The 14,587-nt window shown below is 38.4% G+C and overlaps 1 protein-coding gene across 2 annotated transcripts in view; it reads right to left on the bottom strand.

Annotated features, from left to right (window-relative positions):
• The window catches only part of LOC139320031 (bifunctional heparan sulfate N-deacetylase/N-sulfotransferase 4), a 142,967-nt gene that overhangs the window by 41,622 nt on the left and 86,758 nt on the right, over nt 1-14,587 (bottom strand). For both annotated transcript variants that reach the window (XM_070948133.1, XM_070948134.1), the window contains exon 4: nt 1,924-2,109. In XM_070948133.1, coding sequence (XP_070804234.1) covers nt 1,924-2,109 — 186 coding nt within the window. The remainder of the gene's footprint in view (nt 1-1,923; nt 2,110-14,587) is intronic.

The raw sequence follows: 14,587 nt of genomic DNA, 5'->3' as shown, positions 1-14,587 counted from the left end.
ATACTTACCATTACTACTGATTTACATTGGGAGCGTGCACATGGCGCTTCTGCACCTATGATGATGTCCGGGTTGGTGGGCGGAGCCTCCCGCTGGTTTTACTACCGGTTCTTGCAAACTGGTCTGAACTGGGGACAACTCACAACTGACTCATATATATACTCATTGTTGTGGCCCACTGGTGACCAGCAAAGCTGGCAGCAGTCAGACAGTGAGGAAGTTGGGGGGGGAACATGGGCCAGTCCTGGGGGCTGGGGAAAGCTTGGACGAGGGCTCTGTGTCGGAGGCAGAGAGGGAGCTAGACAGCAGTGAAGCCAAGAAACAGCTGAAGCCTGTTCCCAGTGTGCACCATGCACACTGTTCCCATGTGCAGAGCTGCCAGAAGACAAAAACAACCCAGAAAGCAGGGTCGACTTGGGAGTAAAGCCACATCTTGGAGATAATTGGCCCCTCTCATAGGAAACAAAAGAGGAGCTAACAGGGAGCTCATTCTGTGACTCTGAGAGACTCTGTGCCAAGTTTTGCCTTGTACTGTGTTTGGAAACTAGTTATGTGGCAGCTTGCCAAGCGAGATAAGGTGTATTGATAAATATTCCTTTGAAAAACTGTTTGGACAGGCTTTGCTGACTGTGAATGAAAGGAATTCACAGTCGTGTAAATAAAAAAGGTTTTGCCGGGACCAAGACTCGGCTTTCTGCTTTTTAAGGGAGCCTACATCAGAACATTCATGTTTAATCTTCTTATTCAGTTCTAATTGTATTTTAGATATGATGCAAAATGAATTAATAAATTTACCAATACTTGGTATTTATAGCATGAAGAAAAATATGCACCTTAAACAAATATGCCAGCAGGATATATATTCTAACTATGCTTCGAGCTCCCTCTAAATTCTTGTAAAAAAATTTAAGCCTAGTTGTAACAGCCAACAGAGACTGTTCAATTTTTTTTTTTAAAAAAAATCAGAATTGCAAGCAGTGTGGGCCAGGTCCATACAGCTTGCCTCCCTTTCCTTAACATCTATCTGTCCTATCAGATCAGATAGTAAACAGTAAAGGTTCCCCTCGCACATATGTGCTAGTCATTCCCGACTCTAGGGGGCGGTGCTCATCTTCGTTTCAAAGCCGAAGAGCCAGTGCTGTTCGAAGACGTCTCCGTGGTCATGTGACCAGCATGACTAAACACCAAAGGCGCACGGAACGCTGTTACCTTCCCACCAAAGGTAGTCCCTATTTTTCTACTTGCATTTTTTTATGTGCTTTCAAACTACTAGGTTGGCAGAAGCTGGGACAAGTAACGGGAGCTCACGCCGTTACGCGGCACTAGGGATTCGGACTGCTGAACTGCCGACCTTTCGATCGACAAGATCAGCGTCTTAGCCATTGAGCCATTGCATCCGTATTGTCCCCTCTTTTAAATATTGCTATCTTATGAGAGTCAGGAAGCATGCCTTTCTGCTATGGAACACTCTGCCCTTTGAAGTTCAGTAGGTTCCAAACCTCCTAGGCTTTCACAAAACACTAAAGACATGGCTTTTCCCCTAAGTCAGTGTTTCTCAACCTTGGGAGCTTGAAGATGGGTGGACTTCAACTCCCAGAATCCCCCAGCCAGCGCTGCTGGCTGGGGGATTCTGGGAGTTGAAGTCCACCCATCTTCAAGCTCCCAAGGTTGAGAAACTCTGCCCTAAGTGCTATGGTAGGATGAAGTGACTGCATATCAGAAGCTTGACTTGGCACCCGGTTTTTATAGTTTTTAACATGGCTTTTATGTTGTTTTAATTTTTGATTAATCCACCCAGAGTTTTTTTTTTTTTAATAAGATGGGCAGCTATATAAATGCTAAAAAACAATCAAACAAACCAACAAATCTGCTTTAGTTATTTTTGCACAGGAGCAATTATGAAATAATGGAAATGCAATGTACCATGATGCCATTGTGGATGAAGCCCCGTCTGTACCGTGCAGGTTTCAGATGAGGATATTCTTCGGTGCTGGTCACTTTAATACCCCAAACTTTCTTCCAAGCTTCGTAAAGCTGAACGTGAACTGGGTAGACACCAGAATGATGTGGAGCCACAGCATAGCCGATGTCAGTTGGAATACCATGTTCCTGAGAGCGGGCAAAAGAAGGGAAGGCACATGTACACATTAAAACAACACCAGAATTACAATATATTTGCAGATGTTTTTGAATACAATCAGATCAGGGGTGAAATCCAGCATGTTCTGACAGGTTCTGGAGCAGTGGTGGGTTCCTCCCGGTTCGGTCCGGTTCGGCCGAGCCGGTAGCGGTGACGATATGACGTCACCGAACCAGTTCTCCCCTCCTGCCTTCCCACCCCCCACCCCCCACGTTATTCTTACCTTTTATTTGATCCCACCCCCACTCTATTGCTGCCTCCTGAGTCCCAGCTGATGACTAGAGGGAAAAAAACTGTTTAAACTCTTGCCGCGGGGCTTCAAAGGGCCGTCCTACAGCTGATCAGTGTTAAAAGCAAACAAATGAGTCGGGTCGTAAGTGCGAGGACTGGTCGTAAGTGCGAGGACCTTCCAGAAATGACTCTGACCAGCTAGCCACGCCCACCTAGTCACATGACCTCCAAGCCACGCCCACAAAATAAGCCACGCCCACAGAACCGGTAGTAAAAAAAATTAGAACCCGCCCCTGTTCTGGAGAACCGGCTGCGGAAATTTTGAGTAGTTCGGAGAACCGGCAAATACCATCTCTGCAGGGGTGGGTTCTACTTACCTTTACTACCGGTGTGAATTAAGATTTTTACTCAATTGACTTTCTTTTGAGCACTCTTAATTAATTAGGGAAACTATAACAAAAACCTGAAATAATTGTATCATTTGGAATATTAGATAAAGAAATTGGAGATGATATTATGTTGTGTGAATGCAAATTTAGGGGTTCAAATTTTAGGGAAGAAAAAGAAAAATTGAATTATATTAGGAGTAGAAGTTAAGAAGAAGGGCAAAATTGTATGGAAGTTTAAAAATTGTAATAAGATTTAGAAATATGAATAGGTTTAACATATAAGACTATAATAGTTGTCATATTGGGGGTAAGAGTTAGATTTAATTGGTTTTTATTAATATGTTGAATGATGTAGAAATGTGAAATAAAGGTATTATTTGGTATATTTGATAAATAATTGGAGATGATATTATGTTGTGTCAATGCAAATTAAGGGGATCAAATTTTAGGGAGGAAGAAGAAAAAAATTGAATTAAGTTAAGAGGAAGGGTAACATTAGATTTTTTTAAATCAGAGTGAAATAAATGTTATGCCAAAAATTGAAGGTACAAAATTGTTTTAAAGATGAACAAAAATCTGTACAAATTTATGACCGGGTCAATGTTCTGTCTAGAAAAGATGTATTGTATGTCTGTCTGTCTGTTTAAAAATAAAAATAAAACTTTACTACAAAAACTACCGGTTTGCATTGTGCCTGCGCTCGCGCACTTGCTTAGCTCTCTCTCCCACTCTTCTGCGCATGTGCAGAAGCTTCTGCGCATGCGCAGATCACTTATGATGACGTCCGACAGAGCCTCCCACCTGTTTTACTACCGGTTCTTGTGAACCGGTCCGAACCGGGGGCAACCTACCACTGCACCTCTGGCTGGCCCAAGAGTGGGGTGGGAATGGAGATTTTGCAGTATCCTTCCCCTGCCACCCCCACCAAGCCACACCACCCCCACCAAGCCACACCACGCCCACCAAGCCACGCCCACAGAACCGGTAGTAAAAAAATTTGAATCCCACCAGCGGATCAGATATAAAAATAACAATTACAGTAATTGAAACCCTCAAACAAGCATGCAGTATATGGGAAAAGTAACTTATTTCTAGATATATCTTTGGAGAGAACTTTATAAAAATCATGATGGGTCACAAGAAAGATGATATATAGTGCAGCATTTTATTTCTGCAGCGGAAAGCCGCTAAATGAATTTGGAAACTAATAATCCCCAGGAAATGGTAGTGAGAAGCATCTTGCTTCTGACACTGGATGTAATTGATGCCATCATGGCCAGCAGTTCTCCCTCTTTAGTAATAAAAACTAGGTAACAAATATGTTAGCTTTCCTAAGACAGACAGACAGACAGACAGACAGTATTCAGATTCAGGTTTTATATTACATTAAATGCATCTGGGTCCCAATTTGTTCAGTTTCCCCACACCTCAGCTAGTTTTGGATATTAAACAATTATTAGTTTATTAGCAACTACCTCTATCAGCAATGGTCATATTCAGACGTGGGTTCTACTTACCTTTACTACCGCTTTGTAATGGGGCTGCGCGCAAGCGCAGAAGCGTTTTGATGATGTCAGGGTCAGTGGGCGGAGCCTCCCACCGGTTTTACTACCGGTTCTATAGAACCAGTGCGAACCGGGGGCAACCCATCACTGGTCATATTTATGATAAAAAAAAATTAGTCCTTGTCATTTGATAATAAGAATGACTTGTTACAGTGCTCCTTCTCTATTTAAAAAGTGATGAAACAAAAGACAGAAGAAAGATATCCAGCAATAAAAGTGCTAATTATAAGAACCTTTGGAAAGACAATTAGATGCAGGATTCTTTGATGATACATGGGAAATTGTCAAGAAGACAACATTAAGTTTCTGTAGGAGAACACTGCCTGTTCTAGTCAGAATAAACAAAACAGCCCCATTTATATATTAGATTGACAAATCAGCACGATAAAATCAAATAAGGTAGACAAAAGGTAACATGTAATTGAACTTTTTAAATATCCTCTTTATAGTTCTTTGAAATGACGTTCAATATATAACAAACCAGCCTATTTTTAAAAACGGGAAGGTTTGACAGTCTATATTGAAAATGTAAAATAAACAGAGAATAGTTGATATTTGATCGCTCTAATTTCCCAAAGCAATATCAGAGTTAAGCATTAATAAAATCTCTTATACTCTACTGTCATAAGCCTAAATTACTAAAAACTGAAATAGTGTCATTGCAAAATAAAGACTTAATACTGGTGGCTTTAGATAGTGATATAAATATGTCTGGTTTTTGCTCAACATTAATAGCATGGGATTTTTTTGGGGGGGGGGCACTTTTCTCAGTATCCCTTGGGCTTCAGTATTTTAGTATGAATGTTTAAATTAGTAACTTTAATTTTGAAACACTTTCAGAATGACTTGAATGAGGTTTGAATGTGAAACTACTTTAAGCTTGAAACGGTTGGAATATCTCACCCTATAAAATGAAGGGGACTGATAAACGTGTACAAAAACCACATTTGGCTTTTATTTAACATCAGCCTAATTCAAAAAGAACAGTAGCTTTTGGTTTTAATGAATGTAAACCAAAGTTTATGTACAAAAGTATGGTGCAGGGAGAACAAACAGAAAGAATTATAAATCTTAAAACGGAAAGATGGTGAACACGATTTACTGGACATTACTGAAGTCTGTTGGGATAAAGCACATTAATGGAATGAAAGAATAAATAAGAGTACCGTATTTTTCGGAGTATATGACGCACCGGAGTATAAGACGCACGTTAGTTTTTGGGGAGGAAAATAAGAAAAAAGCTGATTGGCAGGTGGATTGGCCTCCTAGAATACCCCCAATCAGCTACCAGAAGTGAATTTTAGCAACAGGTTCCTTGGTTGTGAGGTCTGTGCTTTGCTTTTTTTTTCTGCCTCTGAAATTTCTGAAACTCTGTTTCAGAAAAAACTTTCTTTTCTGCCTCTGAAAGCCTCTGAAACAGAGCTTCAGAAAAAAAGCCTCTGAAGCTCTGTTTGGGGGCTTCTTTTCTGAAGCTTCTTTTCTGCTTTTTTCAGCCTCTGAAATCTCTGTTTGAGAAGTTGGGCAGGACTACATTCGGAGTATAAACGCACTCAGATTTTCACCCTCTTTTTTGGGGGAAAAAGGTGTGTCTTATACTCCGAAAAATATGGTAACTTATTGAAAACAAATAGGACAGTCAAAACGGGAGAATGAATGTCTTTCTGAAAGAAGTGTGCACGTCTGAAGAAATCCAGGACTATGACCACGAACATCCAATCAAAAGCATTTGGGTAAAACTGATAGGAAGGGGAAACAACAATTATATTCCACTGGGATATGCTATGGAAAATAAGCAGAATAACAGAGCTGGAAAACTTTTGGAAGACCTTTGAAGACTTCTAGTTCAACCCCTTGCGCAAGAAGTAAACCCTACCATTTCAGACAAACAGTCATCCAAACTCTTCTTAAAAACTTCCAGTGTTGGAGTACCCACAACTTTTGGAAGCAAGTTGTTCCATTGATTAATTGTTCTAATAGTCAGGACATTTTTCCTTAGTTCTAGGTTGGTTCTCTCCTTGATTAGTTTCCATCCGTTGCTTCTTGTCCTGCCTTAGGGTGCTTTGGAGAATAGGTTGGCCCCTTCTTCTTTGTGGCAGCCCCTGAGATATTGGAACATTGTTATCATGTCACCTCTGATCCTTCTTTTCACTAGACTAGACATACCCAATTCCTGCAACAATTCTTCATATGTTTTAGCCTTCAATCCACTAAGGGACCATGGATTCAATCTGGATAAATCTTTTCTGGAGCAGATTAGAGAACTTTAAGGAAGGACATTTAGTAATAACGGGACATATTAAATACCTAAACAACCATCAGAAAATCAGTTCAGATACAATTGCAAAGTGCCCCAAAGACTTGGTCTTGTTGATGATTTCGTTTTAAAAAGACTGAAGAAAATACATGGGGAACAGCATTCCTAAATCTTATTCTAATCAACTGGAAAAAGTTAATTGTAGTGGGAAAAGCAGTGGGAAGCTTGGGAAGCAGTGACCCTGAAGAAATGGAACTGGAGCATTTTTGTACAGGCACAACCAAAAATTAGAAAACAAACTTAGAGTAGTATTAAATGTTGGACAGAAATTCTTAAAGTCAAAAGTAATATAGGAAGTATACTAAAGATAGTAAATGTACAAGTGCACACTGTTCCAGTGAATCTACAGCTCATTTCAACTGAGCCAAGAATTGAAAGGAATATATCTGTGAAATAGAAGATAGTGAAATTGCCAAGAAAGCGTATCAACTAAGAACAGAATAGGTGAGAAAGGCTAAAGTTAAACGAGATACAGCCTTGAAAAGGAAGATAAAGGAAATAAAAATAACTTTTTCACTAGGTTAGTAATAAGAACAATGAAAAGGAAGGAGCAAGCTCACTGTTCAGAAAAAAATAGAACAGAAGAGGTAATGGGAAAAGGGGAAAATGCTTCAAATGCTTTAGTTTACTGTGATCTTCTCCCAAAAGGGCAACCGTGATCAAATGGATCTTAACAAATCAAGTGAGATAGTTACAATCCAAGGTAAGCAAAGTGATAGTCAGGAAATACTTGGCTACTATAAGGAAATCTCTAGCCCAGATAAATTACATTCAAGAGTCTTCAAATATCTTGAGGGTATAAACTTTTTGAGAATATTGGAAAATCATGGCAGATGGTTATAGAGCAAACTTGGCAACTTTAAATGTGTGAACTTCAATTTCCAGAATTTCCCAGCCAGCATGTTGTACTCCACACATGTTAAAGTTGCCAAGTTTGAAAAACATGAATAGAGTATAGGATCAAAGAGCCTTTCAACTGCAAATATTATTCCTATCTTCAAAAATGGGGTGAAATGGGCAATGAAGGGTAGTCTACTTGCCTCTGATCCTTGGCAAACTCCAAACTAGGTTATTAAACAATTCGTTTGTGATCTTTTAAAAAAGAAAAATACACTGATTAGCAGAAGGGAATGAAGGTGGTTATATCAAGAGCATGTTATGCCAAACCAACTTAATCTTTTTCTTGATATAGAAGCCTTCAAGTTACTTGAAGTTACTTGATGTAGTAACCTTAGTTATCCATGAGATGTGGTGGACATTTTATTTATTTATTTTTAAAAAATAGTTTTTATTAAGCATTTTTATCTTTAAAAACAGAAAAAAAGGACAAACACACAGTAAAAAACAAGACAAATATAACAATAAATACTATTTTTAGAGCCTTCTGCATCAGCATGTATATTCTGCTTTTATATTAAAATCTTCTACTTTATCTTTCTATCTGTTATAACAACTTTGATAACTCTTATAATCATGCTAGATACATATATTTACATTATACTTATTTACATAGTCAGTGATTTAACATTAACAATAGTTAGTAGCTCTTGTTTTTTATTTAATCGATATTAAATTAAATTTCCTATTTCTTATTTTGGTTTCTGTTTTCTAGCCACTCGTACATTTTATTCCACACTTTATAGTAATCAGAATCTTTTCTTTCCTTTATTTCCATAGTCATTTTATCCATTTCTGCGCGTTCAAGAATTTTTCTAGTCACTATTTCCTCTGATGGTATGTTGATCTGTTTCTACCATTGTGCAAGGGTAATATGTGCAGTATTATATATTGTAAATTTCCCCCTATGTTTGGGTCTATTATTCCTAATAGGAACAGCTCTGGTTTAAATTCTAAATTTTGTAGTGTAATTTCTTCCAATCCTCTTTTAATTTTACACCAGCATTTTTTTTTACATTGGGGCACATGTGGTGGACATTTTAGCTTCAGCAAAATATTTGATAAAGTCTCCCATGAAATCCTAGAAAAAAAATACTTGCAAAAAGTTGGTTAGACTAGGCTGAAATTAAATGAATTCAATCAGAGCTGATTGAATAAGCATACTCAGTGGTATCTTGATATTCATAAGCTGAATAGGAGCCAAATTGTGTGATGCAGTTTCCAAAAAGCAACAGCAATTCTATGCCACTGTAAAGGAATATGGAGATGATCTTGATGTAGGAAGGGATGGACTATTAAAGGAAAAAATGCAAGACTGATGTCAGAAAAAAGAATACTACTTCATTATGACAGGATACTAAAACAAAATCCTGACAAACTGTCTTAGGCTTTCATTTTTCAAGGACTAAGTTGTCTTTTTTCCCCCTTTCATTCATACTTTCACCAAGGTTATACCTTTACAGCCACATCAAGAGAAATAAAGCACTGAGATCAAAATAAGTAACCAACCCTTTGTATTCCATATTGGTCCAACTATGTTGGACTATGTTAGCCTGGCTAGGTGGCTCAGTAGCTAAGATGCTGAGCTTGTCGATCAGAAAGGTCGGCAGTTCGGCGGTTCAAATCCCTAGTATAGGTCTCCTGTGTGAGCAAGGGTTTGGACTAGATGACCTCCAAGGTCCCGTCCAACTCTGCTACTGTTAAAATGTCCAAGATGGTAAGAGCCTTGAGAGGGGGAAAAATAGAGAATTCTTGGAAGGTTTATATTTGTGTTGTTAAGAGAAGGAAGGATTTCAGCAAAATGTGATGGCTGTCTTCAGGTATATGAGGTCTTTTGCTGGAACAGTAGTTTTGCTCAAGCCTAGAACAAAACAATTTTATAACACTCCTTAGTACCTGTCTTACATGTGTGTGTGTGTGTGTGTGTATATGTGCATTTGTGTGTGTGTCTGTATATATGTAAAATGTTGTCATTTTGCAAAACAGAAAAGCATGCTTTCTCTTTTGCAGTGCCTACCTTCTGGTATTTGTGGAGACCCTGGTAATTATTATTTTTTAGGGTGCGGGGGAGTTATTTATGTGATTTTGTCTAGACAGCCAAATTCATTTTTCGTCCATCCATCCATCCATCCATCCATCCATCCATCCATCCATCCACCCACCCACCCACCCACCCACCCACCCACCCATCCATCCATCCATCCATCCATCCATCCATCCATCCATCCATCCATCCATCCATCCATCCATCTATCTATCTATCTATCTATCTATCTATCTATCTATCATCTCACATATATTAATTTAAAATATGTAAGCTTCCCAGAGTTTTTGGGGAGCCAGATGGCCTTAAAATCTAATCAGACAATCAAACAATATTTTGAAAACCATAATAAACTGTTGCTAAATTATGAAATTTACCCAATCTACTAGAATGAAGAGAGAGGTACATCTACCGGGATCAAGAAGAAGGGGCATCTATGTGGTGGCTCCCTCCCTATGGAAGATCATCCTTGTGGAGATAAGAATAGTCTCCACTCTGATACTCTTTAGCAAGGCCCTGAAGATCTGCTTTTGCCAATGGACCTGGGGAACCCAGAATGGGATGGAGTGCATCAAGTGGTTTATTTGATTGACTGTTGTTGCCAGGGGGCTGAGGGGGCTGAGGGGTTCTTGGTTTTACTGAAAATGAGTTGGGCGACCATATAACTTTTCTTAAATAAATAAATAACTTCTCTATAGACCCGAGCTCAGTTTTGTGTAACAAATCCTAGATAGGATTTGTAGGAGCCTGGATAGCTCAACAGACTAAGCACTGTAATTTAACACCAGCTGTCTGCAATTAAAGTAAGATCGAATCTCGCCTGGCTCAAGGTTGACTCAGCCTTCCATCCTTCTAAGGTAGGTAAATTGAGGACCCAGTTTTTGGGGTAATAAGCTGACTTTGTATAAATATACAAAGTATGAAGGCTATTGCTTAGTGCACTGTAAGCCGCCCTGAGTCTCTGGAGAAAGACGGCATTAAATCAAATTAAAAAAAAAAATCCAATATGTTCCATAAAATCTTCCTTCTATAAATATAGATTTTGATATTATAAAATTTAACTCTAGGGCTCATATAACCAGGGAGATTTGTGATGAGAATGAACAAAAAACCCAAAATGCTAATATACTTGAACGTATATTTCAGTGGTGGATTTCAATTTTTTTTACTACTGGTTCTGTGGGCGTGGCTTGGTGGGCATGGCGTAGCTTGGTGTGCATGGCATGGGAAAGATACTGTAAAATCTCCATTCCCTTCCCACTCCAGGGGAAGGATACGGTAAAATCTCCATTCCCACCCCACTCCAGGGGAAGGTTACTGCAAAATCCCCATTTCCTCCTGATCAGCTGGGACTCAGGAGGCAGAGAATAGATGGGGGTGGGGCCAGTCAGAATTTTTACTATTGGTTTTCTGAACTACTCAAAATTTCCACTACCGGTTCTCCAGAACTGGTCAGAACCTGCTGAAACCTACCTCTGGTAGGTTATATCATTTAAAAACATGTGGCCAGGGCATATTTTGATTTGATTCAGTTTGGATTTAAAAAAACCTCAGATGTACAAAAAGAAGCTTAATTTTGAGTCAGCATTTGGATGGATGGTGGCTGCAGTCTTTTATCTCATGAGTAAAACATTCCCCTTTTAGTATGAGAGATGCTCATGAAGAAGAGTCAAAGCTGGAGTATCCCTGAATGAAACTCACTCGCACTGTAGTGCTTTCCTTATGGTTACAGTTTTTTTTCACAGGAAGTGCAATAACAATTTAGCACAGCAAATTTATGCTTCTAAGAGTCTAAGGGAAATAAAATATGTTTGCCCTTTGTTGACATAACAAGGCGATCTCTGCTGAATTGCTTTGAGTCTTGTCAAAAAGGAGAGAGGTGAAATGTTGGCTGTCATCTGTCACCTTGCTGAATTAAAAGATTTACATAAGCCTCTTTCTACTTTTAACACAAGGACACTTTTTCTCCAAGTATTTTTTTTTCCTCAGGCAGGCAAGGAGATTCCCTAGGAGATTATTTTACTTTATTTGATTCTTACTGTGTCAGCTGTATGCATTATTTGTGCCAAGGTATTCAGAGACATAAATGTTTTGTTGTTTTCTAAGCAATTCATCCACTGCAATTTTTCAGCCTTTTAAAAGTATTACATTTATTTGGTATCTTCACGTATAACCCTGACAATGCAGGTTTTGTATGGTTAATGTGAAATTTTAGAAATAATTTGAAAAAACAAAAACAAAACCCTTTTATAAAATGATGTATCATTGGTACTGTACACCTGATAAATTGTCAGAGATATATAGTATGTCACAGAAGTGAGTACACCCCATTCACATTTTGTAAATATTTCAGTATATCTTTTCATGTGACAACACTGAAGAAAGGACACTTGGCTACAATGTAAAGTAGTGAGTATATAGCTTGTATAACAGTGTAAATGCGCTGTCCCTTCAAAATAACGCAACACACAGCCATTAATGTCTAAACTGCTGGCTATCACCCCTAAGTGATAATGTCCAAATGGGGCCCAAGTAGCCATTTTCCCTCCCTGGTGTCATGTGACGTATTAGGGTTACAAGCAGAGGTGGGCTACACTTATTTTAACAAAGGGTTCACTGGTTGTGAGCGCATACTCACTTTTGTTGCCAGCAGTTTAGACATTAATGGCTGTGTGTTGCGTTATTTTGAGGGAACAGCACTTTTATACTGTTATGTTAGCCATTTAGTAAGCAGAAATAATATATCCAGTTTTTACCCTGGAAACCACTTCTGGACTTGAGATAGAAAAAACCCTTAAATATTAACATTGGGTTTTGCTGATTAAATTAGTTTGTTGTTATATAAATGATTGCTAGTTGTTAAGATGAAATGGGATAAGTCTCCTCAGCCAAGTTCACTGTGGCCAACTCACCATGGCCAACTCACCTCAGGACAGTTTGCCATGGCCAACTCGTCATGTGATATTTCACTGCAAGAAAATTCAATATAATTATTTAAAATAATTTAAAGAAATATTTTAATTTTTGTCATTCACATTTTATTTTGTTCCTCCTTTGGCATCCTTTCTTTAATGATTCTATTTGACTATCTTTGGAGATTCTCAATCATCCAGGTCATGGTTGTCCCAAAGGTGCTTTTTCAAGAGGCAACTGGACTTCATTGTTTTTCTCTGAAGACGTTTCACTTCTCATCCAAGAAGCTTTTTCAGTTCTGACTGGATGATGGGAAATGGAAGGATTTATATTCCTTGCAGACAGCTGGTCATTTGCATTCTTTTAGAGAGTCATTGAGGCCACCTGGAGGTTTATCTATTTCATCAGTGTCACCTGAGTGGTGCAAATGGGTGTGGAGCTTTCTTGGAATTGTTGAAAGGACTATGTCATAAACTGAAGATAGATGATGTCATATCCCTCCCTCTCTGTTGATGTTCAGTTTTGACATAGATGGCCTCTTTAGCCTCTTTTTCAAATAGTAGTCAAATCCGTCCAAAATGGTGACTTTTCTGTCTTCAAAAGAGTGGCCTTTGTCTGCTAAATCTTGTCCTGATGGGTTTGTTCTCCTATGTTGTGCTATGAGTTTATGAAGTGGTTGTTTTGTTTCCACAATGTACAGATCTGCAAATGGATCACTGCATTTGTGAGCCATTTACCATGTTGCTCAGTTACCATGTTGCTCAGTTTGTGTCTATGTGTTTTATCCTTGGGGTAGACAAGCTTCTGCCTTAGTATATTCTTGGGTTTGAAGTGTGTATGTATGTTGTGTTGGCTGAAGATCCTCCTGAGCTTTTCCGATATTCCTGCAATGTATGGAATGACAATGTTGCTTTGTTTATTGTATTGTTCTTTGTCTTTTATGGAGGAGCTCCTGCTGGGTCTTTTGGGGGATTTGATGAAGGCCCAGGTTTTAAAAGAAAAACAAGAAAGTCCAGTTGCCTCTTGAAAAAGTACCTTTGACATTCTATTTGACTATTTCCTCAATATTAGTTGTCCCGTAGTGAGTTGTTCCATTGCGAGTTGTCCTACGGCAAGTTGACAGTGGTGGGTTGGCCACAGCAAGTTGACTGCAATGAGATGGCTGTGGCGAGTTGCCTGTGGCAATTTGTCACAGATCCTTGTTTAGATTGCAAAGGCAAAACTGAGGCTGAAATTCTATTTTGTATTTTACTGCACTAAAAAGCTTTTTTTCCTTTTCCCTTTTACCCTACACCTCAACTTCCTCTCTCTTTCCTTTTTCCATTTTCCTAGTATCTTTATTTTATTTGCATTTTATATCATGATAATCTTAATCAAAAAATAAATAAAAAAGAGAAATTTTGGTAATGATGACCAAAGAAGGGCCTCCATACAGTATTAATAACATGACATTGCCAAATTTACCTATCATTACCTAATCTGTTGAAACATCTGCTAGCAAAATCTCCAGTGTGGTGTCTTCAGGTACTGTATGTTACATTTGGGTTTGCCAAATGGAAATACTAGATGATTTTGTCTGAACATATCTGGAAGATCATCAATTAACAAAGACTGTTTTCTAGTATTAGGCTCCATGATTCAAAGTAAATTAAAATATGTTTGCAAATGCCAATAGATACAATACTGCTCTATTTGTCTGAAGATTCTGCAATGAAAAACTAAAATAGGTTCATTTGGATAATTTTAATCTCCAGTGTTAAACATTTTGTCCGTGTAATGGTCTCCTATTACATAACCTATTACATACTACATAGGTTTCCTAATCCAATTGACATGGCACATGGTATTCAGGATTTTTGGTAATAAATGAGGCATTTGCTAAAAGAAAGGTCTGGGGTAGATTATCCTTGGTATATGTCTAGATGGATGGATGGATGGATGGATAGATGGATAGATAGATAGATAGATAGATAGATAGATAGATAGATAGATAGATAGATAGACAGACAGACAGACAAACAGAAAGACAGACAGACAGAACAGTTTCTGATGTGCCTTTCAGCGAAACAACATAATTTTTAAAACCTAGTGAAG

This window comes from Pituophis catenifer, unplaced genomic scaffold (genome assembly GCF_029215685.1).
Source record: "Pituophis catenifer annectens isolate HBS135680 unplaced genomic scaffold, rPitCat1.0.hap2 SCAF_8, whole genome shotgun sequence".
Classification (NCBI taxonomy): domain Eukaryota; kingdom Metazoa; phylum Chordata; class Lepidosauria; order Squamata; family Colubridae; genus Pituophis; species Pituophis catenifer.
This window is presented reverse-complemented; position numbering and strand designations above follow the sequence as displayed.